General features: G+C 37.5%; 1 protein-coding gene across 5 annotated transcripts in view; it reads right to left on the bottom strand.

Moving 5' to 3' along the window:
* The window catches only part of STRBP (spermatid perinuclear RNA binding protein), a 181,849-nt gene that overhangs the window by 18,786 nt on the left and 142,856 nt on the right, over positions 1–20,207 (bottom strand). For all 5 annotated transcript variants that reach the window (XM_055541093.1, XM_055541092.1, XM_055541095.1 and 2 more), the window contains 5 exons: positions 19,703–19,814; positions 18,924–19,021; positions 18,616–18,727; positions 5,721–5,813; positions 4,909–5,108 (listed from right to left, as the gene is read on the bottom strand). In XM_055541093.1, the coding sequence (XP_055397068.1) occupies positions 4,909–5,108; positions 5,721–5,813; positions 18,616–18,727; positions 18,924–19,021; positions 19,703–19,814 (615 nt within the window). The remainder of the gene's footprint in view (positions 1–4,908; positions 5,109–5,720; positions 5,814–18,615; positions 18,728–18,923; positions 19,022–19,702; positions 19,815–20,207) is intronic.

Raw genomic sequence — 20,207 nt, forward strand, 5'->3', positions numbered from 1 at the left:
AATCAAACCTAATAAACAAATCAACTGAACTGAAAATCACAAGATAATCCCTGGAAGAAAGGTGAATAGAAAATCAAGGGTAATCACGCCTGTTCTCTTCTGGCAGGGGGTTAAGGCTGAGACGGCTGATACCCTCAAAGATGAGGGACCAAGAGTGAAAACGTTAAACACCCTCTCCATGGCTCTCCACTCAGGAGAAAGCCATACGCACAGGTTACACTGGTAGAGAACTGATGGCTCCAGAACTTCTGCAGAGGGGCTTTATTTCTTGCCCCCTTCACCTGATCTTTTGCCTACAATGACTAAGATTCTTTTGGTGGAATATAGCTGATTATGTCCATAACGATGTCTTTTGTGAGGGATTGTCAGGAAAAAGAGGAAGAAAGGGAAGATTGGCCAATAATCTTCATTACTTTAGGGTATGTGCTGCTAGGCAGCCAGGCTCCTTGAGCAAAGCTCCTTGAGCAAAACTGGTTTCTTCTTGTCTCATTTTGATTTCAGTGCTGTTCTTAACAGGTACAGAGGTCTACCAAGTTACCGAGTAAAGAATTCAAGGATTTTTATCTAGTGGGACCTACTTTTATAAACACGTTACATATAAAACACACTCCGAAATTCACTTATAACAGAATCTATAATGTGATAGAACCTTTACAAGAAGGCAATTTAGCAATATATGCCTGACATTTAATAAGAAATCCTAATCCTTTGCTAAAGGCAAGGGAAAAAAGGAAAGATATATGCATTTGAATGCAAGTTCCAGAGAACAGCAAGGAGAGATAAGAAAGCCTTCCTCAGTGATCAATGCAAAGAAATAGAGGAAAACAACAGAATGAGAAAGACTAGAGATCTCTTCAAGAGAATTAGAGATACCAAGGGAACAATCATGCAAAGATGAGCACAATAAAGGACAGAAATTGTATGACCTAACAGAAGCAGAAGATATTAAGAAGAGGTGGCAAGAATACACAGAAGAACTATACAAAAAAGATCTTCATGACCCAGATAACCACAATGGTATCATCCCTCACCTAAAGCCAGACACCCTGGAAGGCGAAGTCAAGTGGGCCTTAGGAAACATCACTACAAACAAAACTAGTGGAGGTGATGCTATTTTAAATCCTAAAAGATGATGCTGTTAAAGTGCTGCACTCAATATGCCAGGAAATCTGGAAAACTCAGCAGTTGGCCACAGGACTAGAAAAGATCAGTTTTCATTCCAATCCCGAAGAAAGGCAATGTCAAAGAATGTTCAAACTACCATACAATTGCACTCATCTCACATGATAACAAAGTAATGTTCAAAATTCCCCAAGCCACGCTTCAACAGTATGTGAACCATGAACTTCTAGATGTTCAAGCTGGATTTTGAAAAGGCATAGGAACCAGAGATTAAATTGCCAATATCCACTGGATCATAGAAAAATAAGAGTTTCAGAAAAACATCTGCTTTATTGATCACGCAAAAGCCTTTGACTGTGTGGATCACAACAAACTGTGGAAAATTCTTCAAGAGATGGGAATGCCAGATCACCTTGTCTGCCTCCTGAGAAATCTGTATGCAGCTCAAGAAGCAACAGTTAGAACTGGACATGAAAAAACACACTGGTTCCAAATTGGGAAAGGAGTACGTCAAGGCTATATATTGTCACCCTGCTTATTTAACTTCTATGCCGAGTACATCATGCGAAATGGTAGGGTGGATGAAGCACAAGCTGTAATCAAGACTGCCGGGAGAAATATCAGTAACTTCAGATATGCAGATGACACCACACTTAATGCAGAAAGCAAAGAATAAAGAGTCTCTTGATGAAATTGAAAGAGGAGACTGAAAAGGTTGGCTTAAAGCTCAACATTCAGAAAACTAAGATCATGGCACCCAGTCCCATCATGTCACAGCAAACAGATGGGGAAACAATGGAAAACAGTGAGAGACTATTTTTTTGGGCTCCAAAATCACTGAAGATGGTGTCTGCAGCCATGAAATTAAGACACTTACTCCTTGAAAGAAAAGCTGTGACCAACCTAGACAGTATATTAAAAAGCAGAGGCATTACTTTACCAACAAAGGTCCGTCTAGTCAAAGCTATGGTTTTTCCAGTAGTCATTTATGGATGTGAGAGTTGGACTATAAAGAAAGCTGAGTGCCAGAGAATGGATGCTTTTGAACTGTGGTCTTGGAGAAGACTCTTGAGAGTCCCTTGGACTGCAAGGAGATCCAACCAGTCCATCCTAAAGGAAATCAGTCCTGAATATTCATTGGCAGGAATGATGCTGAAGCTGCAACTCCAATACTCTGGCCACCTGATGCAAAGAACCTACTCATTAGAAAAGACCCTGATGCTGGGAAAGATTGAAGGTGGGAGAAGAAGGGGACAACAGAAGATGAGATGATTGGATGGCATCACCAACAGATGGACATAAGTTTGAACAAGCTCCAGGAGTTGATGATGGACAGGGAAGCCTGGCGTGCTGCAGTCTACAGGGTCACAAAGAGTCAGACAGGACTGAGCTACTGAAGTGAATACATGTTTAATGAATTAACAGATCACTCAAATGTGCTTTCTTCTTCTTATTTATTTTTGGCTCTAATGGGTCTTTGTTGCTGTGTGGGCTTTTCTCTACTTGTGGCGAGAGGGAGCTACCCTCTAGCTGTGGTGTGCAGCCCTCTCACTGCAGTGCCTTCTCTTGTTGTAGAACATGGGCACTAGGGTTCGAGGGTTTCAGCAGTTGTGGCTTTCGGGCCCTAGAGCACAGACTCTATAGTTGTGGCACATGGGCTTAGCAAGGTTATAGCATCTTCCCAGATCAGGGATCACACCAGTGTCTCCTGCCTTGGCAGGCAGATTCTTTACCACTGAGCCACTAGGAAAGCCCTGTGCTTTCTTCTTAACCTAGCAATTCCATCTCTAAAATGTATCATAAAGGATAATCAGACTAGTTCACAAACATGAAAAGCAATCAACTCAATGCATCTAAATCTAAATGGATTAGTTACATTATGGCAGATTGATACTAATAAAATATTATACCATCACTAAAAATTAGAGCAAACTTTGTTGTTATTAAAAAAAAAAGCCTCATAATAAATTTTTAGATACACAAGAAAGCCATGGTCCTTATTTTAAATATACATTTTTGTATATACAGTATGTTGGTCCCTCCATTCCTTATGTGAAACCCTTGGAGCCAGATTGTTTTCACAATTCCTAATGATGCAAAGTTTATAAAGCTAAAACAGTACATTTACCAAATATTTTCCAAATCCTCAGTGGATTCTCAGGTGCCACCCCATGTGTGTGCATCAAACTTAGGGAAATATTTTTCATTTTCAATACTTTTTTGAAATTATAATTTTAAAAACAAAAAGCTTAGAAAAATACATACCAAAATATTAATGGTTATTATGAGGACAAACAACATCTAAATCTTGTCTTATTGCAAAATTTGCCACTCTACTAACTCCCCCAAATTTGCCTAACTGAAATCTGCTATGAGGCCACTAGCTTATATTACAGGTTATTACAAGAAATAACCCACAGACTGTCACAGCATCAGAGATGCCTCTGAAAGACATCACTGCTTCATGATATTGCTTTGACTCCTTTTTATGAAGACCCACCCAAGGGGAATGCCAAGCGACCTTTAAACCAAAACAACTCTTGACTCTCATAATCAACTGTCATAGACAAAGAACTGATGTAGATATTTCACAAGCTTTCTGGGTCAGATGTTAGAGAACTTATATTCAAATTTGTGACTCATTCACAGCATACTTTACAACTAAACTGTATTTTTAGCCTTATTTCTAAATTCACTTTTCCCTCATTCTTAGTAATCTTTTTGTCTCGTTTTAAACTCATACTATTTCGACATACTTAAAAAGTACTCCCTTTTAAACAACATACCCTATTGTTCTATAATTTTATGGCTAAGTTGTAATTTTTCTGCATTATGCTTATTACCACTTAACAAATAACTGACCCATGTATCTAACCACTGTCTTTCTCCCCATCCTATCCTCATTAGAATGCAAGTTCCAGGAGGGCGGAGACTTTGTTCTGGTCACTGCTATATTCTTAGCATCCATGAGAAATGTTTACATTTACATTAATAAATACCTGCAAACTGGAATGATTATGAAAACAGACCAATTACATCTTATGTCATACTGTTACATAACAGAACTTTTCTGAAGTTAAAAGTTATCTTCTATCTACATGATCTTTGACATTTTCATATTTCTCTGCAAGAGGCCAGATGTACTCATGGATAGAGTCTAGCATTTAGCAACTTTCTACAAACTTATATGCATAACTGACTGGTTCAATCCTGGATCTTATTCTTTATGGAAATATTTCAAAATACAGAAAAAGCACCAGTTGCAAAAAAAAAAAAAAAAAAAAAAATCATTAATTTATGATAGAAAAAAATCTGCAAATAACAAAATATCCAATGACAGGAATGTTTAAACAAGTAACAGTATATCTATTATAATCATTATAATAACACAGCCATTAAAATACATTTATAAAGATTTTAATAACATGGAAAAATACTGATGACATGTGAAATGAAAGAGGATTAAATTACACATACACTGTGAGCTCAACATAAAAGAAACAAAAATACTGTTGTATATACTATATAAAATATTAATGAACTGCCTCAGAGATAAGCAATTAACATAGATTTTCTTTCCTTTTTTCTGTGTTTTGCAAATTTTGTATCATCAATACATATTATTTTATAATCAAAAAAGAATAGTTTTGTGATTCAGAGGTAACAGAAGTCTACACGCTATTGTCATTAAACTCCTGAAAATTCTGTTAATATACCATAGATACATAAGCACCTTATTTACAACATAAAATAACAAAGCATTTTTAAGTAAAATAAATACTGTACCTTCACTGCTACGTGAAGCTTTGCTGTTTTCTTGGATGGTCCTGAGGCTTCATATGTTGTACCATCCACATCTACAGACATTGTGAAGACTGGGGCATGGACAGGGCCAGACTGAGATAACAGCTTATACTGAAGCCCAGGCCTGATCTGATTCAGCCTCATTAGTGCATTCATAAGGTCTATTGCTTTACTATCCAGAACTGCAAGAGAAAGAGGAATGAGATCAGAAATTAGACCACTTGCTTTAATCTATGTTTTTGTAGGTTCCTAGTAATAGTAACCACTATAAACTCAGGTTTTAAAAAAGCAAGAATTTCAAAATGCACATATAAATTCACTTCATAAATAATTCTAAAATTACTGCTTAAATACTTACACTAACATCATTGTAAAAGTAACATGCATTAACATCTTTGTTGTTCTTTAGTTGCTAAGTCAATTCCAACTCTTGGTGACCCCATGGACTGTAACCTGCCAGGCTCCCCTGTCCATGGGATTTCCCAGGCAAGAATACTGGAGTGGGTTGCCATTCCCTTCTTCAGGGGATCTCCTCACCCAGGGATCAAACTAGTGTCTCCCGCAATGGCAGGCGGATTCTTTACCCATCAGGGAAGCCCATGCATTACCATATTAATTAATTTTAGTTTGCCAATATTGATATATCTTAAGCAAATGGTGCTTGAAAACAGAAGCTATTCCCTTTTCTTCAAACTCGAATTCAAATCAATCAAAGTCTTCACTTTTTAATTTTTATTTTCCTGGGACATAAATCCTTTCTAGTTCACATCTATAAGAATAAAGATTTTACACACTTTTCCTTAAGTTTCGTTTCATCTTCTTATTGGGATCTTTATCATCCCCTAATCCATCTTCAAATGGCCTCTTCAGAGCTGAAGACCCAGCACCTAAAAAAAGGTACAAGAGATTATCAGTTAAAATAGTGATTCCACTTACTCTACCAAATATATTTAATATGTTCAGGAAGGAAAAATCTTAGGAATCACATAAGGACCATAAGACCCTTTCACGGATCAATTGAAAATGTAGGGACTTCGCTAGCGGTCTAGTGGTTAAGACTGCGCTTCCAATGCAGGGGGACGTGGGTTAGACCCCTGATTGAGGAACAAAGATCCCACATGCCACATGGTGTGGCCAAAATATAAAACATTTTTTTAATTTTAAAACATATATGTGTTCAATACAGTTCAGTCCAGTTCAGTCGTGTCCAACTCTTGCAACCCCACGGACTGCAGAATGCCAGGCTTCCCTGTTGATCACCAACTCTCAGAGCTTGCTCAAACTCCTGTCCATTGAGTGGGTGACGCCATCCAACCATCTCATCCTCTGTCGTTTCCTTCTCCTCCCGCCTTCAATCCCTCCCAGCATCAGGGTCTTTTCCAATGAGTTGGTTCCCCGCATCAGGTGGCCAAAGTATTGGAGCTACAGCTTTAGCATCAATCCCTCCAAAGAATATTCAGGACTGATTTCTTTTAGGATGGACTGGCTGAATCTCCTTACAGTCCAAGGGACTCTCAAGAGTGTTCTCTAAGACCACAGTTCAAAAGCATCAATTCTCTGGCGCTCAGCTTTCTTTATGGTCCAAGTCTCACATCCATACACGACTACTGGGAAAAAGCATAGCTTTGACTAGACAGACCTTTGTTGGCAAAGTAATGTCTCTGCTTTTTAATATGCTGTCTAGGTTGGTCATACCTTTTCTTCCAAGGAGCAAGCGTCTTTTAATTCCATGGCTGCAGCCACCATCTGCAGTAATTTTATAATCTTGTAATAGCAAAAACTATTAACTGAATCTTCATGAAACAATATTAACCCTTCTTATATTTATTTTTTCATTTATTCAAATATATTCATACAAATATCTATGCATATATTCACAACTGTATATGCATAAACAGAAAAAAGTTTGGAAAGATATATATCAAAATGTTAAAAGTAGTTATCTCTGGTAGTAAGATTTATTTTCACTTATGTCTTTTCAAATATTTCTCTAAGTTAACATTTATTGTATAAATTTTTAAAGTCAACATATTAAAATCTCATGCTTTTGGAAATCTGATTATTTTTCATACAACAAAATAATTCTGCCTGCCCATTCAAATTCCTAGTCAAGATTTTATTTACAGCTCATTTCATTAAGTTTTCTTCAGCTTCTCTCTCATCTCAATTTTTTATAAGAGTTTCTATGATATCAGAAATATAAAGTGTCATATGGAGTCTTGTGTCATTGTCTATTTCATACATAGACACCTTGTGTTTCCTTAGTGCTCTAGGAAGGTCAAAGATACTTTCTCCTTATCTTGCATCTTATAAACTATCTAACATAAGACTTAGAAACAACATAATGGGTATGGAACAAAAACTAAAAACTAGTATTATCAATTTCTTAGATAAAACAACTAGTTAATAATACTGGCAGACATAAAGCAGGAGCTTTATTGTCCAAAACAAAAACAATCAGAGAAAAGCTTATCAAAGCAATCATTAAGTTGCATTAAAAGCTGCTCTCTGATTGCCTGGAATTCACTAGCTGGCTTAAACGTACAGATCTGTTCTCTAAAATCTCCAGCTACATGAACAGTTTGCATGGATTAAGCTTCATTCTACCAAGTACCTTAAAAGACCTCTCTGTGTTTTCACCTTAAAAGCTGGTTGTTGGGTTTCCTAAAGAAAAGTTATGCTCAAAAGATTCATGCCAAAAAAAAAAAAAAAAATTCATGCCATAATGTTTCCAGATACTTCTTGGAGAAAACTACATATTCTCTGATCATCAAGATTTATAATCCCTTCGGGTAAACACTGACTTTGGCATTTCCTTGAGTCAATACCTACTACTCAGGCCAATCAATCTTGATGTTCTCTCTTCAACAGAAGGCAATATCTACTTATATCTGCTTAGTATTGTATTTCATCTGCATTACATAAAACTGTGTATATGCCAGTCTTCCAGAATGCAGTCTTCAAGAGATAGAGTTAAGAAGGAACAACGTCTATTCAAGCATTCTCCCACTCATTAAGTTGCATTAAAAGCTGCTCTCTGCCTGGAATTCACTAGCTGGCTTAAACGTACAGATCTATTCTCTAAAATCTCCAGCTACATGAACAGTTTGCATGGATTAAGCTTCATTCTACCATCCCTGCTACTGGACAAGGGCTGTAAAATCTGGAGCTAATCATAATAGTAACAGGGGTGGAGAGCATGCCCTACAAAAAAACAAGCTGTTCTCAATACATGTAGTACCTAGAAACAAGAAGTGGTCATTTGAGAGGCAACAATTTTTAAAAACAGGTGAGGGGGGTTCAGGTTGGGGAACACGTGTACATCCGTGGCGTATTCATGTTGATGTATGGCAAAACCAATACAATATTGTAAAGTAATTAGCCTCCAATTAAAATAAATAAATTTATATTAAAAATAAATAAATTTTTAAAAACTGTTTTAATTAAAATACAAAAAAAATAAACAGGTGAGGGCTTACCATATGCCTGGCACTGTTCTTAATACCTTATATGAATTAATTTAACAAGCATCCTATGAAGTCTGTACTTCATCATTCTCATTACAATTTCATTCATGTATTTATTCAGCAACAAATATTAATAGAGCATACTTCTATGTTCAGGACAATTTTAGATGCTAGACAATGAGAACAAAACAACTTCCCTGTTTTTAGAGAGTGTGTGCGCACCTGGTGGTGGAGACTAAACCCAGCATGTCATCCAGTCCAGGCACAATGGAGAAAAGTAAGAGACTTAAGGGAGAGCAGACACTGCCATTTTTTAACATGTGGTGCCCATCAGAAAGGTATCACTTATAGATAAGGTAATTAACTGACAACGACTTGAAGCAAAGAAAATTCAGCTATTTGGGGAAAGAGCCCCAGGAAGAGAAAACTCAACTACAAAGGTCTTCCAGCAGGAACATACTAAGAAACAGCATAAAGGCCTGAGTGGTGGAGTGGCATGAACAACAAGAGGACAAGAGAAGACGATGAGCAGGAGCAGAAGTTCTCAACCTTAACTACCACTAATTCACCAGACAAAATTTTGGAAAATACAAAAGTTCCACTTCTAGTATGAGAAAGTAAGTCAAAGGAAACAGACTTCCTAACGAGAGTAATTAGAAAAGCCGGACCAAATGCAGAATAAATATCTGCTTCTGTACAATAATGAACTATGGAGTCAAGGTCCAGGAGATGAAGGAAGCCTTGCACTGGGGGCCACATTTCCTTTGGAGGTATCTTCCACCCCCAGAAGAAGCCACTAAGAACTGAACAGAGCACTTCTTAAAAAACTTTATTATGGAAAATTTCAAACACTCACAAAAGGGTAAAGAGTAGTATAATAAATTCCCACTAATCCATCAATTAGCTTCAAGAATTATCAATATGTGGCCGATCTCATCTCATATTTATCATTCTCTCGTCCTCTACCTTTTTGTTAAACAATAGATTCTTGTTGGTTATTTATTTTTAAATATAGCCATGTGTACATGTCAATTCCAAACTCTGTAACAATCCCTCCCCTTCAGGTAATGGTAAGTTCTGAACAGAGTACTTTTAATAGCACCCAGGTCTCAGGGACCAAAAACTGAACTTCAAGGACCTCCAAAAGAGGAAGGCCTGGTGAATTTCCCACACTGTGGGGTAGCGCTCTCCAGTGCCATATATGGGAAGTAAATGAATTGGAAATAGTCTGGATTTCACAAGGATTGAGACCCAGCTTCAAATCACCAGAATGCCCAATTCCATTAGGATGATCCAGATTGCCAATTCCACTAGCCCAGAAAGAAATATAAATCCTCCCTGAAGGACGGCATCATTACCCTAGTCTTTAAATTCTAAAAGGTTTTCAATTTACATCTCCAGGACTCAAAACAAAAACACATGAAAAGACAAGATATTCTAACAAAAATCATGAGAATCAGCAGAAAATAGAAACAGATCCCCAAAAGACTCTGATGATGAAGCATTCTTTCAGAAACAAACTGTATTAAAGAGAACGATCAGACTTCTGAAAAAGAAAAGACATCAAGAAGAATTTCTGCCCCAATATCTAAAGCTAGAAAAGCCAAGATTCTAGAAATTAAAAACTGAAAGACCTACGATAGGAAACAGACAATCCATAATTGAGGGGAACTGACATACCTACCTCAATAATTAAGACAATAAAGTTTTAAAAAATTATACTACAGATGTATAAGATTTAAACAACATGACCAAATGTGACCTGACATGTAAAGAATATTCTGACTCTACCAACTGCAGACCATACACACTTTTTCAAAGTATGAATCATTTATAAAAACCAACCATGTGCTGAGCCATAAACTAACTTTCAAGAAATACCAAGTTCAGTTCACTTCAGTTGCTCAGTCGTATCCGACTATTTGCAACCCCATGGACTGCAACACGCCAGGCATCCCTGTCCATCACCAACTCCGAAAGCTTTTTCAAACTCATGTCAATGGAGTCGGTGATGCCATCCAATCATCTCATCCTCTGTCATCCCCTACTCCTCCTGCCTTCAATCTTTCCCAGCAGCAGGGTCTTTTCCAGTGAGTCATTTCTTCGCATCAGGTGGCCAAAGTATTGGGAATTTCAGCTGCAGCGTTAGTCCTTCCAATGAATATTCAGGACTGATTTCCTTTAGGACTGAATGGTTTGATCTCCTGCAGTCCAAGGGACTCTCAAGAGTCTTCTCCAACACCATAGTTTGAAAGCATCAATTCTTCAGCACTCAGCTTTCTTTACAGTCCAACTCTCACATCCTTACATGACTATTGGAAAAACCATAGCTTTGACTAGACAGACCTTTGTCAGCATAGTAATGTTTCTGTTTTTTAATATACTGTTTAGGTTGGTCACAGCTTTTCTTCCAAGGAGCAAGCGTCTTTTAATTTAATAGCTGGAGTCAACATGTGCAATGACTCTGGAGCCCAAAAAAATAAAGTCTCTCACTGTTTCCATTGTTTCCCCATCTATTTGCCATGACATGATGGGACCAGATGCCATGAACTTAGTTTTCTGAATGGTTAATTTTAAGCCAGCTTTTTCACGCTCCTCTTTCACTTTCATCAAGAGGCTCTTCAGTTCCTCTTCGATTTCTGCCGTAAGGGTGGTGTCATCTGCATAACTAAGGTTATTAATATTTCCCCCAGCAATCTTGATTCCAACTTGTGCTTCATCCAGCCTGCCATTTCACATGATGTACTCTGCACAGAAGTTAAATAAGCAGGGTGACAATATACAGCCTTGACATATTCCTTTCCCAGTTTGGAACCAGTCCATTGTTCCATGCCCAGTTCTAACTGTTGCTTCCTCACCTGCATACAGATTTCTCAGGGGGTAGACAATGTGGTCTGGTATTCCCATCTCTTGAAGAATTTTCCACAGTTTGCTGTGATCCACACAGTCAAAGGCTTTGGTATAGTCATTAAAGCAGAAGTAGATGTTTTTCAGAAACTCTCTTTCTTTTTTAATGATTCAATGGATGTTGGCAATTTGATCTCTGGTTCCTCTGCCTTTTGTAAATCCAGCTTGAACATCTGGAAGTTCATGGTTCATGAACTGTTGAAGTGTGGCTTGGAGAATTTTGAGCATTACTTTGCTAGTATGTGAAATGAGTGTAACTGTGCAGTAGTTTGAACATTCTTTGGGACTGGAAGAAAAACTGACCTTTTCCAGTCCTGTGACCACTGCTGAGTTTTCCAGATCTGCTGACATATTGAGTACAGCACTTTCACAGCATCAACTTTTAGGATTTGAAATAGCTCAACTGGAATTGCATCACCTCCACTAGCTTTGTTTATAGTGATGCATCCTAAGGCCCACTTGACTTCATACTCCAAGATGTCTGGTTCCAGGTGAGTGATGACACCACTGTGGTTATCTGGGTCGTGAAGATCTTTTTGGTACAGTTCTTCTGTGTATTCTTGCTACCTCTTCTTAATATCTTCTGCTTCTGTTGGGTCCATACCATTTCTGTCCTTTTTTGTGCCCATCTTTGCATGAAGTGTTCCCTTGGTATCTCTAATTTTCTTGAAGAGATCTCTAGTCTTTCCCATTCTGTTGTTTTCCTCTATTTCTTTGCATTGATCGCTGAGGAAGGCTTTCTTATCTTTCCTTCGTATTCTTTGGAACTCTGCATTCAGATGGGTATATCTTTCCTTTTCTCCTTTGCCTTTCGCTTCTCTTCTATCCACAGCTATTTGTAAGGCCTCCTCAGATAACCATTTTGCCTTTTTGCATTTCTTTTCCTTGAGGATGGTCTTGGTCACTGCCTCCTATACAACGTCACAAACCTCTGTCCATAGTTCTTCAGGCACTCTATCAGATCTAATCCCTTGAATTTATTTGTCACTTCCACTGTATAGTTCTAAGGGATTTGATTTAGGTCATACCTGAATGGTCTAGTGGTTTTCCCTACTTTTTTCAATTTAAGTCTGAATTTGGCAATAAGGAGTTCATGAGCTGAGCCACAGTCAGCTCCCAGTCTTATTTTCGCTGACTATATAGAGTTTCATCATCTTCTGCTGCAAAGAATATAATCAATATGATTTCAATGTTGACCATCGGGTGATGTCCATGTGTAGAGTCGTCTCTTGTGTTGTGGGAAGAGGATGTTTGTTATGACCAGTGCGTTCTCTTGGCAAAATTCTTAGCCTTTGCCCTGCTTCATTTTGTACTCCAAGGCCAAACTTGACAGGGGGTGGGGAGGAATGGAATCACACAAAGCATGTTCTCAGATCACAGTAGAATAAGTGAGCTCAAAAATAGAGATTAACTAGAAAAATCTTCATTTGTCTAGAAATTAAACAATGACATTTAAATGGCTTATGTGTCAAAAAACTGGTAACAAGGGAAAATTAAAAAATAGTTTTAACCAACTGATAATAAAAATACTAATGTAAATAGAGTACAATGCACATAAATCTGGGCATAAAGGAAAACAGTCTTAATAGTGTATATGATAATATAAGAGGCTAAACACTAATAATGAATTCACCTCAAAATTTTTCTTAAAAGAACAGCAAATTAAACCCAAAGGACGTAGTGAGGAAGAACAAAGGATAAGAACAGAAAGCAATGAAATAAAATACAAGAATATGCCAGGAGATAATCAACAAACTCAAAAGCTGATTTCTTTTTAAAAACTGATAAATCTGTAGTGAGAATGATCAGAAAAAAAGAAGGTACACAAATGTATAAAAGAGGACATCGATATTGCAGACACTAAGAAGAGGATCTTATAAACTGTATTTAAATTTAGATGAACAAATTCCTAGAAAAACACAATTTACCAAAACTCTCATAAGAAGATAGCTTGATACACATTAAGGAAATTAGATCCTTAAGTTAAAACCTTTCCACAAAGAAAATCTCACACCCAAATGGTTTCACTGATAAATTCTTCCAAACATTTAAGAAAGAAATAACATCAATATTACACAATCTCTTCCAAAGAACAGAAAAAGGACAGACGGATACTTCTCAACTCATTTTAAGAGGCCTGTAAAACCTTAGAGCCAAAATTGGACAAAACACTACAACAAAGGAAAACTGCTGATTAATCTAACACACAAAAATCTGTGTTTCTATGATCTGCTCACAAAAACCCCCACAAGGTTGTTCACAGCATCTTTATTTGTAATTGTCAAAAACTAGAGACCAACAAAATGTCCTGCAATAGGTGCATGACTTAACCAAACTCTGGTTCATCTGTGGCACAAAATCCTACTTAACAGTAAAAAGGAATAAACTATTGACATGTGCCAACAACTTGGATGGGTCACAGAAGTATCAGGCTAAGTAGGGGGATAAGGATCTCAAAAAAATCACATAATGATAACTTCATTGATATAAAATTCTTGAAGTAACAAAATTACAGAGATGGAGAAAAATCAGTAGTTTCCAAGGCTTGAGGGCTTCCCTTGTGGCTCAGCTGGTAAAGAATCCGCCTGCAATGTGGGAGACCTGGGTTCGATCCCTGGGTTGGGAAGATCCTCTTAAGAAGGGAAAGGCTACCCATTCCTACTTGCAAAGAGTCAGACAGACTGAGTGACTTTCACTCCAAGGCTTGAGGATGGCTGAAGGAAGAGGAGTGGTATTGCTCTAAACAGGCCGCATACACGAGTTCTCTGTGGTGATGAAATCGTCTGTGTCTTGACTGCCATGGGGTTTACACAAATCTACACATGTGATAAAGTGGCATAAAACCTATACCCACATTGTATAAATGTCAATTTCTTGGTTTCCATATTCTCCTATAGTTACACAAGATGTAACCACTGGGAGGAACCAGGTGAAGGTTCCATGGGACATCTCTGTACAATCTTAGTAATTTCTTATGAATCTGTAATTATAGATAATAAGGGGAACAACAAAAAGAAAACTGCTGCTTTATTGAGAACAGATAAGATGGGCAAGGAAGACCAGGTACAGCAGACAGACAATAACAAAGGCAAGAGATGACAAGGGCAACTTAGGCCAGGATGGCACCAGTGAAGAAGTTAAAGAGCTGAATACCAGACACACTTTGAAAGTAAAACAGCCAGGTTTGCTGATGATGTGCATGTGGGTGAAAGAAAGAGAAGATTCAAGGGTGAAGGTTTTTGGCCTGAGCACAGAGATGGGTAGTTTCCAACGTCTGGGATGGCGATAACAATGGGAAGAACAGGTGAGAAGGAGGGTAAGGACAGGACATCAGAAGTGTGAGGTGTCTGTGAGACATCCATGTGGAAACACTGAGAGGGATTTAGATAGGGAGGGCTGAGGTCAAGGGCTGGGAGTCTAGAGTGAAAACGTAAACTTGGGAATCTGCAGTGAATAGAAGGTATTTCAAGACAAGAAACTAGATGACATCTCTGAAATAGTCTAAATGGGTGTAAATAAAGAAAAATGGTTTGAGGTCTGCACCCAGGACACTTTAATATTCGAAATCAGGAAGATAAGAAAAAACAAAGACAGCTGAGGAAAGTACAGTGGTATAAAGATCCATGACAAAGTAATGACCTGGAAGTCAAATGAAAAGTAGTACTTCATGTCAGAAAAAGTGTCTGACAATAGCAAATGTTGTTGAGGATATAAAACAACAGGAACTCTCATACACTTCTGGTAGGAATATAAATTGCTATGTGTACAACTTCCTAGATCTTATACTGGTCTACAGTAACTCCTGCATCTATACTCCAGAAGGCATATATAAGTAAGCTCCCAGCAACAATGTGGATGGCTGCCAAAAAAACAAAAAGAAGCCTAATGTCCTTCCAAAGTACAATGGCTAAGCTACAGCATATTCATAATGGATACTACATAAGTATAAAATGAACTATGACTATGTGCAGTAACATGAAAGTATTCCAAACAACACTGGACAGAAAGACGCCAGTCACAGAAGATTAAATTCAATAGGATTTTATTTCTATAAAGTTCTAGGCAATAGCAAATTAAATTAAGAAAGCATACAAAAGTGGAAAAGCTTTAAAGAAAATCAAGAATATTATAAAAAATCAGTAGTTTAAGGAGCAGGGAAGTGATGTGTTAGGATAAATAAATGTTTTTGAGAAGCTGACAATGTTCTGTTTCTTAACTAGGATGGTGATTATATGGAATTTTTAAATAATTACTTTTTTAATGACACGACTGAGAGACTGAACTGATCTTATACTTTTCTATATATAACTAATTATAGCAGAGAAAGTATTCACCTGTGTCCAGTGTTGCTGAAAAGGTCACAGGAAAGACTCAGAGAGATGAGGAAGAAAGTCTGGTTGGAATAAGCTTTAAAGAAAGTGAGGAAAAGGAAAAAAAAACATACTCCTATAAAAGGGAGCAGCTTCTTCCTGTTGGAGAAAGTTGCAGAATCAAGGAGGAGTTTAGCTTTGTTTTTCAAATGAGAGACATTACAGCAGGTTTTTATGCTGATGAGAATGGTCCAGCAGAAAAGGAGGAATTCATGCTGATGAGAAAAGAAAGAATTGCTAGGATGATGTTCATCTATAGGCAAAAGGGGATGTGATATAGTGAATGAGTAGAAAGGCTGGGCTTTTCCCAGTCAAGGGAAGGAAAGTTAAGTGCAAGGGGACTTCAAACAAACAAGGTCATCAGTTGAGAAGGAGGGCTGGGGAGAAAAGTATAAAGCGACAGAAGATGTTCAACAGCTGTCTAGGAAAATTGGAGAACTCTACAACTTACAAGAGAATTGCCAGCCAACACAAATAGTCTACTTAAGGCTAATGTCTGAAACTTAAAGGGAAAAGAGTTAAGATGTCCAAGTATTTTTTTCTTCAATGATGTCTGACATAGGGAAAGAGTTGGATTTCAACCAGAGTTGCTGGGAAGAGAGGATCAACAAAGAAGGTATATGCTACGGAGTGATCAGAATGACAGACCACGTGACTATAAGCAGAGAAGTGACACAAGTGAGAACATGAGGAAGGTGAAGCACTATCAGAAGTTAACAGAATCAGTGATGAGTATCAAGAATTGGAGCATAAGTACTAGACATTATGACAACTAGAGGCAGTTACAATGTGGGCTTTTTGAGAATGAATTAGGGAGGGGGCACAAGTATACACACTGAAGACAAGATCTAGGATATGTCCTCAAAATGCACACCTGAGACGAAGTAGAAAATATTTGTGAGAGAGGATGTCAAGGAATTAAGAAGTCAGAATTCTAAAGAAAAAAATCATCTAAATGCATATTGAAATCACCAAGAATTCTAAGAATAAAGTTTAAAAGCCAGGTGCTAAAAACATGAAAGCATGAAGAATAATGCAGCTCCTGTCTGGAGGCAACGGCCTTAACTCCCTCATCTTACGGCCAAGCCATGTAGCTAGTAGTAACTGATAGGATTCAAATGGAAACACCAACTGTCTGGTTCTATTTTAAGCTAAAAATTGACAGACCAGTAGTTCCCAAACTCTTGAGAACTTTAACTCTAAAGTTAAAAGAAGTCTAAGTCACATAACAATAAACTTTTACTATCCAGTAAAAGACAAAACACAAAACCAGAAGAACTACTACGAATTCAGTGACTAAAATAAAATTTTTCATTATTAACTCTGCTGCTGCTGCTAAGTCACTTCAGTCGTGTCCGACTCTGTGCGACCCCATAGACGGCAGCTCACCAGGCACCCCCAACCCTGGGATTTTCCAGGCAAGAACACTGGAGTGGGTTGCCATTTCCTTCTCCAAGGCATGAAAGTGAAAAGTGAAAGTGAAGTCGCTCAGTTGTATCCGACTCTTAGTGACCCCATGGACTGCAGCCTACCAGGCTCCTCCATCCATGGGATTTTTCCAGACAAGAGTACTTGAGTGGGGTGCCGTTGCCTTCTAGAATCTACAAATATATATGAAATTTCTATTCAGTCATTCAATCTAGAGACATGGTTATGTGAATCTCTTTCAAAAATGCTGCTGAGTGAGCACTCTCTGCAAGAAAATGGCCATCATTCCACAAACATTTATTGAGCATTGGTTTGTAACAGCTCTGTGGTGAGCTCTGGAGGATTCCTTACCCCTGAGGAATTTACAGAAGAAGGCAGTGATGCTCAAACTTTTCAGTCTCAGGACCACTGTATCCTCTTAAAAAACTGAGCACCCAAAGAACTTTGTTTTGTGGGTAGTGTCAATAAATAGTTAACATATTAGAAATTAAAACAAAAATTTTAATACAAAAAATTCATTAGCATCAGAGGGACGATGCCATCACAAGTCATATGCAACTTCTAGAAAACTGTAAACACATGAAAGAGCAGAAATGGGTGAAAAAAAAAGTTTTAGTATTATTATGAAATAATTTTGATTTGGTAGACTCCCTGAAAAGTGTTTAGATACACTGGAATTCTGTTCTTTGAATAAACAGATTGGGCCACTGCACTATTTTTGTCATTAAAAAAATTATTAGAATAGTATCATTCATGGTAGGTGGGATGCCACAGGTGAAAATAACTGGTGTTAAACATCCCACCTTCTAATATAATAGGGGAGAGAGGGAGGAAAAGAGGGAGGGAGGTTTTTTGTGGCATAATGAGAATAAGATTCATATTGCGTATCTACTGTTTCCAAGCACTGAGCTGGGCATATAATCTGACAATAGCTAATAAATTGGGAGTAATACCCACAAGGCAAGAGATGAACTAATTGCTCAAGGCCTAAAGCTAGTGAGCATGGGCACTGTGAGGGGAACCAGGTCATACTGACCCTAAAGCCTGTGCTCTTTCTGCTGAAACTCTGAGTTCACACAGACTAGAACAAATGGAAGACAGTTCTGAATTTTCCAATATATTTTTCTCCTATATTATGCTTATGTTTTCTCTTCCTTGGTTACATAACACTTCCAAGCATGACAAGATCATCAAACTGATGAGTGACCCTGACATCTCCCCCTAGCTTGTGACTTTTCTCTTCACTTCAGACCAAGGGTTCTCAGAGTGCCATCCCTAAGTCTATGCCATAATGGAATCTGATCAACAATAGCCAAATGAGTTTGTCACTAGAAAGAACAAATGAAAGCAAGTTGATGTCACTGATGGGACAGAAGAAAATGAAGAAAAGCAGTAAACGCTCTTATATATGACTTAGGTTAAAAATTCAAATGCTCTCAGCTCTAACAAGAGAAACATTTCACAACCATCTCCATCACCGCCCACATGCAACCCCAATACAAAATATTTATACTCACCTTCTTTATCAGTAACTGACCAGGAATATTTCTGAAAAGGCTTACTAGATGGAAGGGGGTCCATCTCCAGCACTTTATAAATCTGACCAAAGGCTGATAGTCTGAGTGCATGCTAAAGAAAAAAAGATTATATTTATTAAAATTTTTCATTCATAAAGCCCTTAGAACATCTAGCTAAAAACACATTCATAAAATGCTATTATTATGATGACAAAAGTCCCCAACAGAAGACAAGAAAAAAAGTTTTTAAATAAATTACATGATACCATTCTTTCTAAGAGACCACAGTCATAGGGCCCATCTCCTACCTGTGCACTGTGGGTAATATCTTCTTTTTGCTGGATGGTCATATAGCTCAGAGCATCTGTTGGATCTCGCTCACAAGGATCATGAAGACCAGGACCCCCTTTGGCAAAGGCAAAAAAAAAAAAACAAAAAAAAACACAAGTACCATTCAGAACTGAACTTAGAATTCAATAAACTAACACAAAATAGAAAGAAAAGAATGGAGAGGAAAAAGAAAAGAAAAGGGAAAAAAAAAACAAAACCTAAAAGAACAAGGTTAAAAGTCTGCTGAATTAAATGGAGTAAAATGGACACTTATTTTCAGTATGTTAGTATTTAAATGTCCTTATTTTACTAGAAGTCATTTGTATATCGAAGGTCAAAATTGGGTCTTAACTCTGAGAATTTAGAAACAGCATGATGAATCACCCCAAATCTTTTAAGGGATTATATATGGAAAAAAGGACCAAATTTAATTTTTCCAAATTAAACACCAGACTGCAAACAGAATGAAAGTCATACATTTTAACTTAACATAACCATTTTCAAATTCAGAGTTCTGGGTAAAGCAACTTCATAGCAGACACAATATCTTATTAGTACCTTTTATGTTAGTACATATAAAACATAAATTACAATTATTGAAAGAGAGTTTTATGACACTTCTAGTTGCTAAAATTCAAAGCAAAACAACTCCTACACATCATTTTCCTGTGTAGAGGACAAACTTAGCACATAATAGAAAACTAAATTTAAATGAAATTGTTCTGATTCTTCTGCCTCCAGAGTTTGAAACCCTTACCAGGAAGTAGAATTCCAGATGCCAAACACTCCATTACTCGTCTCAAGGCCTCCCCAGCGCCCAAAGGTCTATTACAAGTACCTATAGACTTTTCACATATAAGCTCTAGTGGCTAGAAGATATTAAATTACAAATTAGTACATGCACCAAGTGTTAAAAGGTTTCCAGTTAAATGTGAGCTGACATTTCTATCTACAATGGAGGCCAAAAGGTTAAAGTCCATTTAACATTTAGGGCCCAATTAACTTTTCCCACTTGATTATCAAGTTTTACCCCAGCCAGAGTGCTTAAATCAACCCTTTTTGAGAGTACATATTCAGAAGACTTTTTGCTACAAAAAGTTTATTTTCAGTTACCCTGAAAGGATTACTAAAGAAACTGCAGTCATCTAACTTAACAAAGATTTAACAAGCCTTCATGTAGGTTAGTAATGGCCAATAAATAATCAGTGTTCAAACCCAGCCCACCTATCTCCCACTTTACCTAGGATGGACTCAAACCATAA

Source organism: Bubalus kerabau, chromosome 11 (assembly GCF_029407905.1).
Source record: "Bubalus kerabau isolate K-KA32 ecotype Philippines breed swamp buffalo chromosome 11, PCC_UOA_SB_1v2, whole genome shotgun sequence".
NCBI lineage: Eukaryota > Metazoa > Chordata > Mammalia > Artiodactyla > Bovidae > Bubalus > Bubalus kerabau.